This window comes from Periplaneta americana, chromosome 9 (genome assembly GCF_040183065.1).
Source record: "Periplaneta americana isolate PAMFEO1 chromosome 9, P.americana_PAMFEO1_priV1, whole genome shotgun sequence".
NCBI classification, from domain to species: domain Eukaryota; kingdom Metazoa; phylum Arthropoda; class Insecta; order Blattodea; family Blattidae; genus Periplaneta; species Periplaneta americana.
In genome coordinates this window covers 8,526,459-8,544,540 of record NC_091125.1, presented here as the reverse complement: position 1 = coordinate 8,544,540, position 18,082 = coordinate 8,526,459, and the positions used below count along the sequence as shown (strand labels likewise).

At 35.6% G+C, this 18,082-nt stretch overlaps 1 protein-coding gene across 3 annotated transcripts in view; it reads left to right on the top strand.

Moving 5' to 3' along the window:
- The window catches only part of Cht6 (Chitinase 6), a 572,389-nt gene that overhangs the window by 471,090 nt on the left and 83,217 nt on the right, over nucleotides 1–18,082 (top strand). For all 3 annotated transcript variants that reach the window (XM_069834392.1, XM_069834390.1, XM_069834391.1), the window contains exons 10-13: nucleotides 2,216–2,338; nucleotides 2,419–2,721; nucleotides 4,917–5,088; nucleotides 15,041–15,160. In XM_069834392.1, the coding sequence (XP_069690493.1) occupies nucleotides 2,216–2,338; nucleotides 2,419–2,721; nucleotides 4,917–5,088; nucleotides 15,041–15,160 (718 nt within the window). The remainder of the gene's footprint in view (nucleotides 1–2,215; nucleotides 2,339–2,418; nucleotides 2,722–4,916; nucleotides 5,089–15,040; nucleotides 15,161–18,082) is intronic.

Here is an 18,082-nt window from a genome sequence, read left to right as displayed (position 1 = left end):
GTTTGCGAGAGAAAGGAATGCGGAATGAATGCAATATGATAATCATTAAGAACTGTTTATGCTATAACAGTGAATCAAAGTATAGCTACATTCTGTTAATCGTTCTCAGAATATTGATCGCATCCTGGCGGATGTTAAGAGTTAAAGAGGAGCCCACACCGCCGCTGTATGTTTAATTGAATACAGTAGTAGAGTTTAGTAACCATGAGACCTTAAGCCAAGTTTTAACTCTTCCTGTAGCTGTGACTGATACGTAACTCCTTAATCTACTTCGTCCCCCACTCGTGAATACTTCAGCTCTTACCAGTGGACGTAGGCCTACTAACTTATGGGGATTCTCTGAAACATTATAAGAATGAAAATAATGCAGTCATATCCTTTTGTAATTTCTTGCTCTGTTCAGATATTTTTCTAGAAGATGCGACATTCTAAATGGGTGCAATATAATTCTTGAAGTCCACGTTTGTAGCTTGTCCACATTAGATTGTATTTCTGGAAAATTCATGCATTGCAACTCGTGCCAGAGCACCATTTAAACTGAGGTTAAATTTTGAAATAAAAAAGAGGTATATGCAAAAATCTAGTAAGAGTAGTAATGAAAATATGTGATACTTATTGCGTGTGCAGTGAAAGTTGACGATATCAAACAGGGAAGAATCTCTGTCTTCATAACCTTACCACTAGGATGAAGTAGTTCTTCAGAATCATGTTCCTCAAAGTTCATCATCAATTAGTAGGAAAACATGTGAGTCCAAAAGTCGTCTGAATTTCCTCACGTAGAAAAATTTCTTGTCTCCAACAAATGTTGTACGTTCATATCTTCAAACCGCAATAATTTTTTGTACCACTTTTGCTAATTTGGTTAATATAAATTAAGTATACAACAGAAATAATGGATAGTATTACTAAATTCTATATTCAAAATAAAACCAAGAGAAAAGGCAAGTGAATAAAGTATGTATATATTCCTAACAACTCAATCATGTAATATTCTTCTTGATGCTTTCCTCCTTGGTGTTATGCGCAGCCTGTTCGCTGATTCGTCTCCTGTTAACTTTTCCTGCAGCATTTGATAGATCGATGACTTCGTGGTCTGTAGTTTAGAAACAATTTTGAAAATTTTGTATCATATTTTTTAATATCTCTTTATATGGTAATTTTCTAGATACTATGTCCATTTTCGATATTTGTTCATTCTATATTGTAAGAATCAAATTATTGTTGCTTGAATTTTGTCCTTGCTTATATTTTATAGTTTTTATTCATATTTAATTATCATACAGTTCTACTTGCAAAGGCAATATACCATATTTGCTCGCGTAATTTGCGCCCCCGCGTATTTTGCGCACCCTAATTTTTAAGGGATTATTTTGAACTTTATTTTTGCTCCGTGTATTTTGCGCACACATTTTACGTACATATTTTTTTCAGTTAGTAGGGATTACGTACATATTTTTTCAGTGTAGTAGGGATTTTCCTTCCCTACAGTACATCGTAGGTCATTCACCAGCAACTGAAGTACCTGCTTCAGAAAGAAACCCCAAAGTCCCGCTTCTTTAACAATGCTTGTCCTTGGTAGAGACAAGTTACCGGTATAGAAAATTAGCCCTACTGTAAATACTTGTATTTCAGAACGGACCTCGTATTTGAAAAATCCGCATATTTTACGCATCCCAATTTTTCAGTGGCCAAAGTTAATTAAAAAGTGCGCAAATTACGCGACCAAATACGGTAGATCTGTACAATCTTCGTTCTCGTTTAAATTACACGAAGACATAAAATACAAGATAATTATGTCTTACTTCTCTGATTTAACAGAATCGTTTTTACAATAAATTATTAACAGTTAAGATTTACTGTGAACATGAATATTCATCATTTCATTTTCGAGGAACATTTTGTTTTTGATACCATCATAAGAAATGCAGGCTATATTTTTCATAAATTAATGCTAATTAAGGATTCCATCATCATTTTCATACCCGAAATCTTCATCATTATGAACTACTTATGTTAGGTAATGTAATCTTCTACTGTGAATCACTAGATAAAAGCTCTCGATTGTTCTTTCATTGAGTCACGTCTCTTTGACATCGACAATGTAATATAATGTAGTAGTTTACATCTTAAGTAGAACTGTGGGTTACAAACTATTTGGATAGCAGAAAATGAGCATCGTAAAAGATTTAATGTAGACGAACGATTATATTTACAGATTTTATGTGCAAGGACGAAGGATTCTTCCCACATCCTCGAGACTGCAAGAAGTATTTTTGGTGCTTAGATAGTGGACCATCCAATCTGGGAATCGTAGCGCATCAGTTCACGTGTCCTTCAGGTATTATGAGTCCAAATTCCATACTCTGAGATTCATAAATCCAGACTGCGAAGCTCAGTTCTTTCGGCTTGTACCAACAGGACTTTTCTTCAACAAGGGAGCGGACTCCTGTGATTATGCAAGAAATGTAGTGTGCAAGAAGAAGTCTGGATCCACAACCACCAAGGCACCTCCAATCACTGCGGCCACCAGCCGCACAACGTATATCAGCTCATCCACCGCCTCCACAACCACCACGACTACGACCACGACTGCCAAGTCCACCACACCAGAAGAAGAGGAGGAGGAGGAAGAATACGACGATGAGGAATACGAGGACGAGGAAGACGCAGAAGAAGACCCACAGGCAATTAAGGACCTGATAAACTTGATTAAGAAACTAGGTACGTAGGTCCTCATTGTATTAATGTTAACAAGCACTGCAAGTACATTTACTTGTTTCCCAATGGCATCAGCCTTCTGGTGTCAAGCATTATGTTCTCTGTGAAATCTTTCCTATGTCTATGTCTTTTGAAATTTTCACATGTTTAGCAGGTCACTGGTGTACTGGCTTGCTTACATAAGGTTCATACAGCTCAATCTGGAATCCCTAGGCCCAGTTTCTTCAACCTTTGTTAAAATGCACCTAACATAGCGTTAATTAACTGTAAGTTAAAAGTATGAATTGCTGTTAAAAATGTTGCATTTCTTCAACTTTCCATTTCACATTTTAACATTCTGTTTGTTAACTCTCTGTTAGGACCAGAGATTCTAGAGTTTAACCATGACCTATAACCAAGTATAGGCTCACTTCTGTTTTTTTAACTCTGACATTGCGATTCTCGCTTGTTTCCGTTGTTTGATTAAGAGAGGATAGAAGTCTTTCTATTCTCTCAGGTTTGATTTCTGCTTCTTTCCTCGTCTGTATCACAGTAACATGGAGCGGCATATTGGTATTGCTGTTATGAAATGGAAAACACTGGAACAAAAAGAAATCGTGAGACTAATTTCTCTTGGGTTCGAAAGAAACCTTCTGCTGGAAATTATTTCGCAGTATAAACCAATTAATGTGAATAAACAAACGGATCTAAGTTAAAAGCGAAAAGTGAGGCTTGGCAGAAAATAGCCTACACCTTTGTATGAACTTCTGTTCTGTCAAATCACAGAAATCATCCGCTCTGTTTATGTATTCATGGATATCATTTTCTAAATAATCCAGATATATAAGTTCAGCATCTAATGCACCAGCCATGTTGGATACTTCTATGTTAACAGAGAGTTAAATGATTTAACTGCATGAAATTGGGCAGTTAAATTAACATAGATTTTAACAGACTGTTAGTACTAACAGTAGTTGAAGAAATGCTTCAACTGTTAAGTTTACAGTTAAAATGGAATAACACACTGTTATAATTTAACAATGGTTGAAGAAACCGGGCCCTAGTCTCGTAAATGTTCCGTGTCATGTTTTGGCTTTTTTAGGTTTACCTTACGTAATAATTCGTGTACTGTAGGGAATTATTATTATTTCTTATTTCAAATTTAATGTGGTCATATATTTTAATATGTGTTATGTTGTTTTCATAATAGATTGGCAGATGTGAGTGGTAGTTTTCGTTTCTTAAGTTGTTAAATGACACTATCAACTGCGCCAGTATCTAGCATCAATTGAATTAATGTTTAGCGAGATATTTTGGTGAGACGATTCGCCAAAAGATTTCGGACATTTCGCTTTGTAACAGGGAAATATCTGGAAAAAAAGAAGCAGAATTCGACCCATATATGAGCGCAAAGCTCGCTTGATACTCATAGACTACGTTAGTGAACAGTTTTCGTTTCACTTCCTTTTTTCGAGAGAAATTGCATTTTCGTATTTAAATGTACAAATACTTCCATTTAGTTTTCTAGCTCAAAGTTTGTGGAGTTCATTGAGTTTCTTCTTGTGGAATTGGCCTCGCTGGAAATATGTTTTTTTTTTATTTTTTTTTATTTAAATGTTCCGGTACAATTCTAATTTCTGCTAATGTTCTGCATTGTGTTTTTTGGGTTTTTACTAGAACTTATTGCACATCTCATAACTTACTATGAATTGAATTCAATATATTGATTCGAATTTAAAAATACGGGAAATATATTAGAACAAATTTGGCAACTCTCCGATCTATTTTTTAACTAAAAATAATATTTTACAGATAAACAACAGAAGTTGTGTAAGAAAATAATTATTACGCAATATTTCCATTAGAAGCTTTCGGAAATTTTCAAAGTATATGCAAATAAATTAAATGAATATTAATATGAAAGATATTACAAGAAGATAACCGGAAGACTGGATTTTATTAACAGCTGGAACAGGGGTAATTGTATCCACACTTCTTAGCAGATTTCAATGGTTTTCTTTAAAAATAGATACAGAAAACTGATGTTGAATTTCGCAAAATTTATACTTGTACTAATGGTTTTATTCCAGCTTCTGATAGGTAAGTTGCCATAAAGTATCTGCCTATAACTGAGTGCCTTTATTTCTCTTAACAGTTCACCAGTGATCATCAACACGGCAATCTGAATGTTTTAAAGTCACTATGATTATGTTACGCAGGCGGAATTGAACAATTGGAAAAACAACTTCACCTTCAGGATTCCGATCAAGGAAGTCCAAGCGGTCCAGTGACTACATCAGGATTCAGTCGAAGCCTCTATGACAGGGTTCTAAATCGCAACAGTAACCGAGCAAACAGTCCAGCCAGTGACAGTTTACCCACAACTCCCAGGTAGGTCTGGTAGACTTTTATATGTAGCAGTTGAAATTCCTTAGTATTTTGTTTTTATTTTTTGTATTTATGAATTAGGCCTACTCACCTATTCCACCTTCAAAATAATCTTCCTATCTGTTAAAGATACAACTTTTATATTTTCATGTTTCAGGGTGAAAGTTTAGGATTTCTTTGAGAGTCGTTTTGATAAATATTAAAAACATCAAAGCATATTAATTTTAGACCTTCATCATTAATATTTAAAGAATTAGCTTGACAGCCTGTTTCGGCATCAGTCCATCTTCTAACAGGTCTTCAATTTTAGGAGCATTGAAAGAAAAAGCGCATTTAGTAATCGTTACCTTCAGTTGACCTTGTACTCAGCATGATATAATCAGTGGAGTATTGTGGCTTTCGAAGGAGGAGACGCAATCATACTTAAAATTAAAATTAAAATAAGGTTGTAATTTTACATCAACAACTAAGAATCATAGATGTTTGAATAAGTAAAAGTAATACTCTTCTAACAGCCTGCTACTCTGCCAGTATAAATAAATAAATTGCTATTATTATTATTATTGGAATTTTACTTGAAGCAAGTAAAGAGATAGGTTTGGAAGTAAATCCCGAAAAAAGAAAGTATATGATTATGTCTCGTGACCAGAATATTGTACGAAATGGAAATATAAAAATAGGAAATTTATCCTTTGAAGAGGTGGAAAAATTCAAATACCTGGGAGCAACAGTAACAAATATAAATGATACTCGGGAGGAGATTAAACACAGAATAAATATGGGAAATGCCTGTTATTATTCGGTTGAGAAGCTTTTATCATCCAGTCTGCTGTCCAAAAATCTGAAAGTTAGAATTTATAAAACAGTTATATTACCGGTTGTTCTTTATGGTTGTGACACTTGGACTCTCACTTTGAGAGAGGAACATAGGTTAAGGGTATTTGAGAATAAGTTGCTTAGGAAAATATTTGGGGCTAAGAGGGATGAAGTTACAGGAGAATGGAGAAAGTTACACAACACAGAACTGCATGTATTGTATTCTTCACCTGACATAATTAGGAACATTAAATCCAGACTTTTGAAATGGGCAGGGCATGTAGCACGTATGGGCGAATGCAGAAATGCATATAGAGTGTTAATTGGGAGGCCGGAGAGAAAAAGACCTTTGGGGAGGCCGAGACGTAGATGGGAAGATATTATTAAAATGGATTTGAGGGAGGTGGGATATGATGATAGAGACTGGATTGATCTTGCTCAGGATAGGGACCAATGGCGGGCTTATGTGAGGGCGGCAATGAACCTTCGGGTTCCTTAAAAGTAAGTAAGTATTATTATTATTATTATTATTATTATTATTATTATTATTATTATTACTACCTTATCGTCTAAACTATAATGCAGTGCATTATTTTGAAATGTTTTTTTTTTGTTTAAATCTTAGATCTCGGGACTTTTAGTTTAAATTACTATGTCATAAATATCCATTACACTATCCATCGAAAAGTACAAATGACCTCACTTATAATTAAAAAGTTACTATAATCGTTCCTTACTAGACTATCTAAATGTAATACCTATAATATAAATATATTTTTCATATTTCCTTCATTTTTATGGTACCTATACAAATTTGATATTTCCACATGTTTAACATAAGTATTTTAGTCAACATGTAGATATCTATTATTGGAGAAAAACTCATTCCGGAACCGGGAATCAAACCCTGGACTTTTCAGCTTTGCGCGCTGAGCGCTCTTTTCATCTGAGCTATGCCAAGACCCGAGTCACAATCCCACCCGAACTCTCCTACTTTATATTATCAATAGTCTGCTACCTGCATTTTAGAGGTCCGGGGTTCGATTCCCGTTGCCGGAACGAGTTTTTCTCCAATGCTATCTACATGTTGACTACATACATACTACATGATTATAATGATGATGGCGAGGCCTCAGATTATGAACATGTCGTAATATTGGACGACTTCAATACAAATTTACTAGTTCCATCTTCAATTCACACGAGACAATTACTGAAAATGTTTCAGGCTCTCAAGAGCCCACTCACCACACACAGTTTTCTGAATCCCTACTAGACTTGATTATCACCAATATTATGGACAGAGTAATGATGCACGGACAGTGTGCAGCCCCGGGAATATCATCTCATGATATTGTATACATGGTATATTCCCTGAAATGTCCTAAACCAAAATCAAAATTTATTACATACAGCGACCTAAAACGTATCGACGAGACTCAACTACAGTCAGAAGCAGCAAAACTTCCTTGGCAATCCATGTGAACTTTACACGTAGTTGATAAGAAAGTAGACCGGCTGAATTCATATATTATTAATTTACATGACAAGCCTGCACCTCTGAAGTCAAAGCTTGTTAAGAAGGTCCAAAACTCTTTCTCTTTCTTGACATACGCGCCATGATTAAAGAGTGTGATGCTGCTCACAGACAGTACACAGTAGATTGAAACGCATAACAATATACGTATTAACGTCAAGAAGATGTGAATTAGTCATGGACCATATGTACGATATCTCAAAATAGCTATTGATCCTTTGAGTGTTGTAATTGTTAGGCCTCTTAAAATATCTTCATGCAGGCCAACAGATTTACAGAAGTCGACTAGGAACCGGAATATGGTTCCATGTGCTCCTATCATTAGTCTCGTAATGGCGATGGATTCCAGATGGTATTTGTCCTTATAAAATTGTTTGTACGTTCATATATATATATATATATATATATATATATTCCTTTTTTCCTCATATATGATACGTCTCCTGACTGATGTTCATGAGATTCGAATCTCACAGTAGGATCTATGATTAACCTTCAAGTATTGGAGGTTTAAATGCAATTATGTCGATTCTTCGATTACTGCCCTCACTGGATATGCCGTGTACTTCTTCATATGAGGCGTTTAGAGCTACAGTGTGTCAAGTCACAAATTAAAAAAAAATCGTGTTTAGTTTATTTTCTGACTACTTATGTTGGATATTTTCCGAGGCGTAGTGGATCAAGTTCTCATTTCAAGAGTTCGCCAGTAAATGGCAGCAGTCACCTTTGCCTCAGAACATTTGTCCAGAAATTTCTGAGCCATAGTGGATCAAGTCACCAAAGCGTTGCACCAATTAATATCACACGTATTTCTATCTTAAATTTATAATTTGAAAATGGAATCTGATTCAGAAGAGGCTTTTGCCTTTCCTGTATCATCTTGATATTCTTCAAGTTAACCTTAATGGGATTTACCGAAGCATTTCAAAACCTCATGTCCACGGTATTTTAGATTTCAGGTGAAAAGAACCCTCAGCAATAAAATTGATGATTCGGATATAATGGCATATATAAAATCTTGGTCGGCCTTTCAGAACCATTAGAGAAGAAAAAACAATCATGACAGAAAGTATCTCAAAACAAATTTGAATATCAGAAAAATGTGCGATTTGTACTGTACAAAATGCGAGAGTGAATGCAAAGAATCTCTGAAGCAGAAGTTTTACTATCATATCTTTTCATGCAAATTTAACTTACATTTTAAACCTCCTGCTAAGGATACATGTAGTCCATAAGACCAATTGGAACTCAATATACCAGCCGAAAGTGATCCTGATCTGCGTGAAGTTACAGGATCAGAAAAATTTGCACCTGCTCAAAGCTAAGCAAGTTATAAAGACACTTAAAACTGATGAAGCTGCAGCATCAGAAACGTGCTACGTTCCCACATTAAGATGTAGAAGTAGCACTCCCGTAATCTAAACTGACGACATCCTTAGCATACTATAATGCGAATATATACATATACAATTTCGGTATCCAATCACTCAGCAATCAGAATGGTTACATGTAGGTATGTGTGGAACGAAACCAAAATGGTAGAGGAAGTGACTGCCCTCGGAAACATATCAAACAAGAAGCCAAAAGCCATGCTCATGTAAATCTCTACTCAAACTCATGTGCAGGATAATATCGAGACATAAAGCTGCTGCTACATTATCACTTTCATTTCCCTCAGACGCTAGATAACCATCCCAATTGATAAAGCGTCGTAAAATAAACCAATAAAAAAAGATAGATACAAATGGTCAAAAATTCCTATTATCGCCACTCATTTCCACCTAATGATCGAGAGTTTGGTGTCATAGTGTCAAGCTCACAAAAATAGCCTCTCATTATTAATATTATTGTATCCTCTTTTTTTATACTTATGTATTATTTTATTATATTTCTATTGTTATATATTCCCTATTTTGTGTTTATGTGTATTTTTTGTATATATTTACAATATTTAAATGAACATTGGACAAAAATTTTAAGTTTCATTAAAATAAATAAATTTTTTCACCTCAAGACTGAGTTGAAGTGATGAAGAATGCGAAGATTAAGAATGCCTTGAATATAATCAAAGCACAACATCAGATACGTTATGTGCCAAAAAAACTTGAGGAAATCACAGTCAACAGAAAGAAGACCAATGATGGCCATCAGTTAAGTGGTTGAAAATAAGATGAATGAGTTGTGAGCGAAAAGAATGTTTGACTGTGCAGCAGTTTAAAACTACACTGTGGAGCAAAAAAAAAAATTACTGTGTGCTTCTATGGATCTGTTTGTGTTATTCAAGTGGTAATTCATGTTTTTGGAAGGAAAGTATGCCCATTGGGTAGTTTGTGACACCCTCTTTGCCACTTCCTAGCCCTCTCCCTATATCTATTGCTGTGCCATTAAAATTTACAACCCTAAACACAAGAAGTTACAACACGTTTTTGTCTTTTTTTGCTTATAATGGAATTCTATGATATTGAACTCAATTTTAAACAACATTTAAGAGAGTTAAGATGCCGTTAAGCCCCGAGAACGCTGCTAGAGGAGTCGCCTTGGTAGAGGATGGCCACAATTTACGTTATATGGCTCAGGCGTTGCATACAACTCCATCAACGGTTTCATATACAGTGCAAAGGTACAGGGAACTTCGTTCATATTCTCGAAGATCGGGATGTGGTAGGAAAAGGTCAACTCCTTGCAACAGATGACCAGTTCTTGCGCCTTCAAGTTCTGCGTAACCGTCACACCACTGCGTTCGAAGCCAGAAATCGACTAGAACAAGTGCGAGATGTGAATGTCAGTGAGTGGAATGTGAGGAGGAGGTTACATGATGATGGCCTGATCTCCAGAAGACGTCCTCCTGGCCCAGAACTTACAAGACAACATTGTCAAACTTGCTTACAGTTTGCAAGGAACATCAGGAATGAGCTGACGAACAGTGGGGAACAGTTGACTCTCGATTCTGCCTCAGATCACCAGATGGAAAAGAAAGAGTGTGGAGGAGGTCTGGAGAAAGGTATTCTCTATGCAACTTTTCATAAAGGACAACATTTCATGGCGATTCAGTGATGATGTGGGCAGGCATCAGTTTGACTGCACGAACGGACCTTGTCTTTGTGGAGAGTGGGTCTCTTACTGCCCATCGCTATATTGAAGAAATCCTCGGGCAACATGTTCTTTATTTTGCATCATTTATTGGTAACAATTTCGTGCTTTTGCAGGACAGTACACGTCCTCGTGTGGTGAGAAGTAGGGATCCAACTCATTCAATGGCCATCACGCAGTCCGGATCTTAACCCAATTGATCATTTGTGGGACATTTTAGGAAGGAATGTTCATCACCATGCTCCAGATACTCTTCAAGAGCTAAGGGGCTGTGTATGCAACACCTGAACCATATAATGTAAGCTGCGGTTGTCCTCTACCACCGTGATTACTCTAGCGGCTTTCTCGGAGCATAGCGTTATCTTAATTCTCTTAAATGTTGTTTAAAACTGAGTTCAATATCACAGAAATCCATTACATGCAAAAAAAGAAATGATAGTGTTGTAATTTTGTTTTAGCTGCTTATGTTGAGGGTTGTAAATTTTAATGGCACAGCAATAAATATAGGGTGAGGGACAAGAAGTGGCAAAGAGGGTGTCACAAACCACCAAATGGGTATACTTCTCTTCTCAAAACATGAATTAACACTTGCCTAACACAAACAGGTCCATAGAAGCACACAGTAATGTTATAATTTGTATTATGGTTTAATATTTCAAATTTATTCAAGTGTTGTGTTTTTTTTTTCTTCGGCAGTGTACTTTGAACAAACTGATAGATTTCTCGAAAGTGTCCATGTCTAAGTCAGAGTGAACATTTGAGACAGCAAGAGCTCCTTTACACAGCACCAAGGGTAGACCATAGCGAAGAAGACAAATGTGATATATCTTTTACGATTCATCCAACCAGTAGAACCAGTGGCTCATAACCATTTCAAGAACTTGCGGACAGAGGCAGTCACTAGGTAGATGGTATACCAAATTGATTATGCTCTCGGATGACGATGTGCCCTTCTATATCGATCAATGAGGAGCTGAGGTGTGGAAGAACAGACTCGTTGATTTTCTTGCAAAAAACAAATAACAATTCCATTATTCACATATTTTGCCATTTTGCCTACTTGATTCATTTTTCATGATAAAAACATTCAGAGCTAAAATGGATCAAGTCCACTTTTTATTTAAAAAAATATGATTAACTGCTAACCTGTTACGTCATTTCCTATATTTAAGTTGATATCTCTAAAGCAATGTTGGACAATAAAATTATTGCTAGCCAAATTAGATAATCCACTAGGGCAAGTTAACTTTAAGTCAAATTATCTCAAAACTATGTGTCATGGATTTGATACACTTTAGAACTGAGCACCTCATATACTAAATAACCTTTGTTCCTTAAAGCAGCTGCTATTATAGATGCCGCATATTTCATAGAAGTTCACTGTGTGGATAGGCCCCCAGGACATGGGGAAGGGTTTCAACCTCCCTGTCGCAACGTCGACAGAGGTTACTGTCCGAGGACCTGCCAGGTACACTACGTACAGCTGACACGTTCGCAGTTATCTTGATCACTTCCCTCCACTCACTACAAGAAAGACCCTTGTTGATCCTGGATCCACTTATTGGCCGGGGTATATTGTTGTATAAAAGCACGCTCCTTTATGTTTTTTCTGGCTCCAATTCTCAAACTCTTTTTCTCTTAATACTTGTACATTTCGCATATTTACAGTGCCACATTTGTCTAAAATATTTGCTGATTCGGTGATATTTAGTGCTGTTAGTCTGGATATAATTTCTTGGGATAATTGCCTTGTGGCATATAGGAAGGAAGTATTGGATTTAAGCAATGTCTTATATGCATTTATATGTTGTAAGTATAATTCCCATGCTGAACAAAATAAACCTAATTCCTTGAATTTTGTGTCTGTATACTACATATTAGTAGGAAGATCATTAGGCAGTTCCAATATTTCTTTCAGTACAGACCTTATCATAATAACTTCATCCGCTATGAATTTGTTAGAAATGTTTTTTGGAAGTACTGTATGAAATGGATATATTACACCAGGACAGATTGAGGTGTTAATGATGTTGTATTTTTAATCTGCTCGTAAGTATGGTGAAGAAATAAGCAGTTCTAAATTTGTTCTTAGTTTAGTCAATGTTGAAAGATAATCAAAATTAATCTCGTCATAAAAGTTGACATCTAGATAGCGAATGAAGTCACTTTTTTGCAAACCAGCTACTTCATTTCCAGAGGAGATGTGAAAGTTTTCTTCAGACAGTTGACCCTTTTTAATACATATGCCTTCATACTTGTTAATGTTAATATCTAGTCCGATTTCATGGAGTAGTTGAACTGCATGAAACCAGTGAAACCAGCTACCTCATTTCCAGACGAGATGTGCAAGTTTTCTTCAGACAGTTGACCCTTTTTAATACATATGCCTTTACAATTGTTAATGCTAATATCTACTGTAGTCTGTTTTCATGGAACTGCGTGATTGAAGAGTGTTAAAGCGGAATTTTTGTCTTTACCAATGATAACAATATCATCTGTGAAGCCCATTACAGTCAAATGGACTTAAGTCAAATCCATACTGAGTACTCTTGCCGTGTTCACTAGTTCGTTCAAAATATGATCAATGCATAGATTAAAAAGACTAGGTGACAAAGGAGAACCTTGTAACACACTTCTAGCTATGGTGGATGGGTTTTGTTTTACCATTGTTAGAGCGAATCGTTGTGATATTGCCTGTCTGTAAGCTGAAGACTAGATTTGTGAGTTTAGTTGCAATAGGTAATGCGTTTAAGGTGTTTCTTAAGTAGTTATGATCTATGTTATTAAAAGCTTTCCTTATATTAATGAAAATAACAGCCAGATCTTTTGCCTTTGTTTTAACATCGCGTAGCAGAGAATCGGGAATTGCAGTGTTGACGTGAGTACCAGAGGATTTGGTTAAAACTCTTTGATTGGGGTTAAAACTCGCGAATTCGCGGATACGTCGGTCAAGTACACGTTCAATTACTCTTCTGATTACTGAACATATTGTGATAGGCCTCCAGTTTGTTAAATCCATTGTATCACCACCAGTGTTGCCAGATTTTAGCAAATTTCCTCAAATTAGGGAATTTCTGTAAAGAAGAGGGAAATTTTGACGATTTGAAGAATTTTTTACCTTCATTTGAATCTACGTGAGAAATGTACAGTATAAGAATTGAAAACTAACTTACATATTTTCGATCTTTCATACACACATGTCGTAAAAAGGCCTACTGTACTCATAGTCTCAACTCTATTTCCAATAAAATGTAATTATTTATTGGATCTGCATTTTATTTCCCACTTCCTACCGCTCGTATTCCTGTGTATCTGATTGATGATATTCATCTTTCACTGCCCAATCAAAATGCAACTTATCAACAAATCTAAACACAAGCAATATATAGTGCAGAGGATAATTAAAATGAAGTCCAATTAATCTTTAAACAAATTATTATCATTATTTACAGATATCTTTTACCCATTTTCAACTTAGTATTACTAGAGAATGAGAAAGAGCGACACAAGCCTCGGCATTGTTTTTATGAGAAATGGTATAGACTATAAGCCTGAGTTGTGATACAGGTTGTAGTTTCATGGGGTGGAACAACATGGGTAAAGGAAGCCCACCTAGTTTCAACAGCAGTATAAATTTGGATTTGTAGTAATCCATGTCTGCATCTGAACATATCACCAATATGGTTGCTAGATTTTAAAAATTGAAAGAAAGACATTTTACTCCAGTTGATATACAAGCAACTTAATAAGAATATATTAATACACAGTGTAGCCTCTCTATGTACAAGATAATTAAATAATTACTCTTGCAACATTTTAATGAGTATTATCATTATATTTGAAATAATATTGTCATTTAATGTGGCAATTTAATATTAAAAAATGTTGTTTAGTAACATTTAGATTGACATAAAAATACCAAAATACCAACTTAAAGGGGTAAGAGAGTATTCTTTCAAATTAACATACCCCTCAAGTTTGAACATGTTGCGTGGTACAGTTGTTTCGCGTCGTGAGCGAATTTCAATTTCGCTTAGGAATGAGTGATACATATCTTAAAAAGCTGGACATTTTGCGCCCCGCGACGGGTAATGAGAGGGACACCGGAAAATTTCCTGAAAATGGGGAATGTCCCGCCATATCAGGACATCTGGCAACCCTAATCGCGAGTCTATGTTCAAGATTTCAACATACTTCATTTCTCACTAAATGCTCAGTAACGATTGGGATTGCAAACTAATTTCTAGCGCGTACTTCATCGCTAGCCAATAGGAGAACACGAACGATTTGGTACGATGATGTGGAAGGTGGTAAACACCCACCCTTGGCTTAAACTTGCCTCAGTGTTTTTGTTATCTGGAATCCAATAGTCTGTTATTATCGACAGGGCCAACTTAATTAAAAGAACATAAGTAAATAAAGTATTATTGTTGATAGAAAAACAAATTTCATCTGTAACTATCTAGCTTTAAATGATATAAAATTGTATTAACAAGTGCTGTGTTGTTGCAGGTACACATCTCTATATAGGAACAGACCAGTAAAACCCCAGAATGAAGGACTTGAGGGATTGGATGAAGTGAAGGCTCTTCGACGAGAGAAACCACAGTACGTTACTATTAAGAGAAACAGGTAAGAAGTGCACAGAGAGGGAAATTGTTATTGAGAGAAAGACAGACACAAGTAGTCTTATTTTAATTAGATAGCAAAGACTTTATTGAAGAGATGAAAATATCTTTGCCCAAAGAGGTAACACAAAGAAATTGGCCTTCAAAACATTTTTGCACAAAATACAGTATATCAGTTATTATTAATTTGAAGCATTGAGTTCAAATAGCATATATCCTCAGATTTTACCATTGCTATCAGTCTTTTAATAAATCACATTTATTTATTTTTCGAGGGTAATAAATAAAATATAGTTATTTACCATTATAAATTAGTTCATTCATCACAATAAGATTATTTAATTTTCTTAATTTACTATTTAACATAGGTACCGGTACCTGAAAATATTTCCACCTTGCTTTCCAGCTCATTTGCTATTGCAATCATTTAAACTAACGCTATATGCTAATATTTTTGTAATTTTCTTGGATTTCTCTCATGAGATTCCATCGGTTATCTCCGAGCATACTAGGTTTTCACCGGCCTTCAAACCTTTTTTCCATCTCTGAAATATCTTGATGGAATCTTTCTCCATGTTCGTCGCTGACTTGTCCAAGATTTGGAATAAAAAATTCAAATGCGAGTACAAATGTGAATTTTGAGGGATATAGCTATGTATTGCAACATATACTGCGATATGCATAAAGTAAATGTGTCATCTAGTAGTTTATAGTTTTCTGTTGTATTATTACCCAAGATCTATTCGCAAAATATATTCTTGAATGACACTCGAAGTCCACATAATTCAATTTACTATCAAATAGTCTGTATTTCATCAGTTCTCTGATATGTGGCTTTACCATTAGACCTAATTTTTTATGAAGTGTTAGTACAATAAAATTATATATTGGACTGATGAAAAAGTTCATAACGCGTTTTGCTTGTGACAAAAGTTTTTATTTGAGATGAATAGGAGACAGAGATGTAATATATTTTCCTACATTATCTATGACTCTGCCAGTGCTGGGGTAATTTTTCGATTCCACATCTGAAGAAATCTGCTAGTTTGGAATTAAATAGGTCGTCAAACCAAGTTTGTAAAGCATCTTCTTATCTTCCTTTAAGATTGTTGGATAGAGATTGGAAAAGGTGGAAATCTGAGTGCGGAAAATCGGGAGAATATGAGGAATATGGACTCACTCCTAACCAAGCTCCTTGATAGCTGTTTTGGTCAAATTAGCAGAGTGCAGGCGTGCATTATCGTGTTGCAGCAGCACTTAATGTATTCTTCCTGGTCGTTTTTCTTCAATTTCGGTCGCAAGACGTCTCATTGTTGCCAGTATATTTCAGCAATTATGGTTACATTCCTGGAAAGCAATTCGTAGTACACAACGCCTACCAGTTTCTAATATTTTCTGTAGATGGAATTTTTGTACTGAGTGCTACTCCTTTCTTTTTTGATGCTGATGTAAAGCCATAATTTTTCTTTACCAGTAACAATCTTAGACAGGAATGGGCTAAACTATGACGAGCAAGCAGAGACGCACAAACGATCATCCGCTGATTTCTCTTTTCACTTAAAGTGTATGGTACCCATATATCCGATTTCTGAACCTTGCTCAGGAAATACAAATGTCGCATGATGGTTCACTGCTCACAATTCTCACATCTACCAATTCTCGGGTTTATTGACGTGGATCTTCACGGATTAAAGCTTCCAGAAGGTCTTTATCAAAGCCCGATATTCTTCCTGAATGTGGCGAATCACCCACGTCAAAGTGGCTCTCTTAGAAACGACAGAAACATTTTCTTGTAGTTCTTTCTCCATTGGCGTCACGGAACAAATTTTCGAGCCGCCTTCACTGTCTATGCTCCTCTATTAAACAAAAACAGAAGAATATATCTCAAATATTCGTTTTTTTCCACTTGACAGTCCATATACTTTTGTTTATAAATAGCACAAAATTGCTTACAATCCGCAAAATTCAAGACCTATTTACAAGTAAGTACAACACTCCAAATAACAATTGGCCATCTGCTAACAACGCAGTGTTGTCTTGACGAACAAAAATGCTACGAACTTATGGATCAACCTAATAATATTCCAATATGTAATTTTAAAATCCACACAGATACACCAATTGTACCCGATAGTTGCCATGCTAATCTTTTTTGTAAGAGTAGTTCCATATTATTGTTGTTGTAACTTTCTTTGCATGACTAATGGGTACAGATGGTTGTACAGTAAGTTTCAATTATGTTATTGTTGTTGTCTACTGTGCTGCATCTAATACTGAAGTCATCAGCAGAACTCTCACTGTGACAGAAACTCTCCAATACTTGTTTCTATTATGTAACAGCGCAGCTTTCAGGCATAACTTTGATGCGTGTATGAAGAATCTCCATTCATTTTAGTTGGGACTTTTACCGAATGCTATTCATTAAGCAATCAATAGTAACACAGAGAAGCTTCCATTTTAAAGTATTTAACCAGCTACTGTTCTCATTTTTAAACAGATATAACTTGTATATCAGTATAAGAAATTACTTTCTTTTCGCCAATAATTGTTCTGCTTATGCTTTTGAAAGATTTAAATTTCGGACCAGATCACTTAACTCTAACCAACCAGATGACGCATATTCGATTATATGCCTTCAAATTCTGAACCAGAGCTTCATAGAACTTGTTCTGGATTATCATCTCTTTCAGTCTCGCCTTCTAATGTCCAATAATAGAAAGGAATAGGAATCGTTATTTCATCAATGTGACTAAGAAGTCTAATAGTTGCAGTGGCGTAGCGTCAATGTAAGCTAAAAAGCTCAGCTTCCCCAGTTAATAATAATTTCATAATAAACCTGCAGTCTATGGACAAAATTATTTATTAATTTTAATAGAATTTATATTTACGCATTAAATATTGTGTTGCGGCAGCCCAGGATGATTTG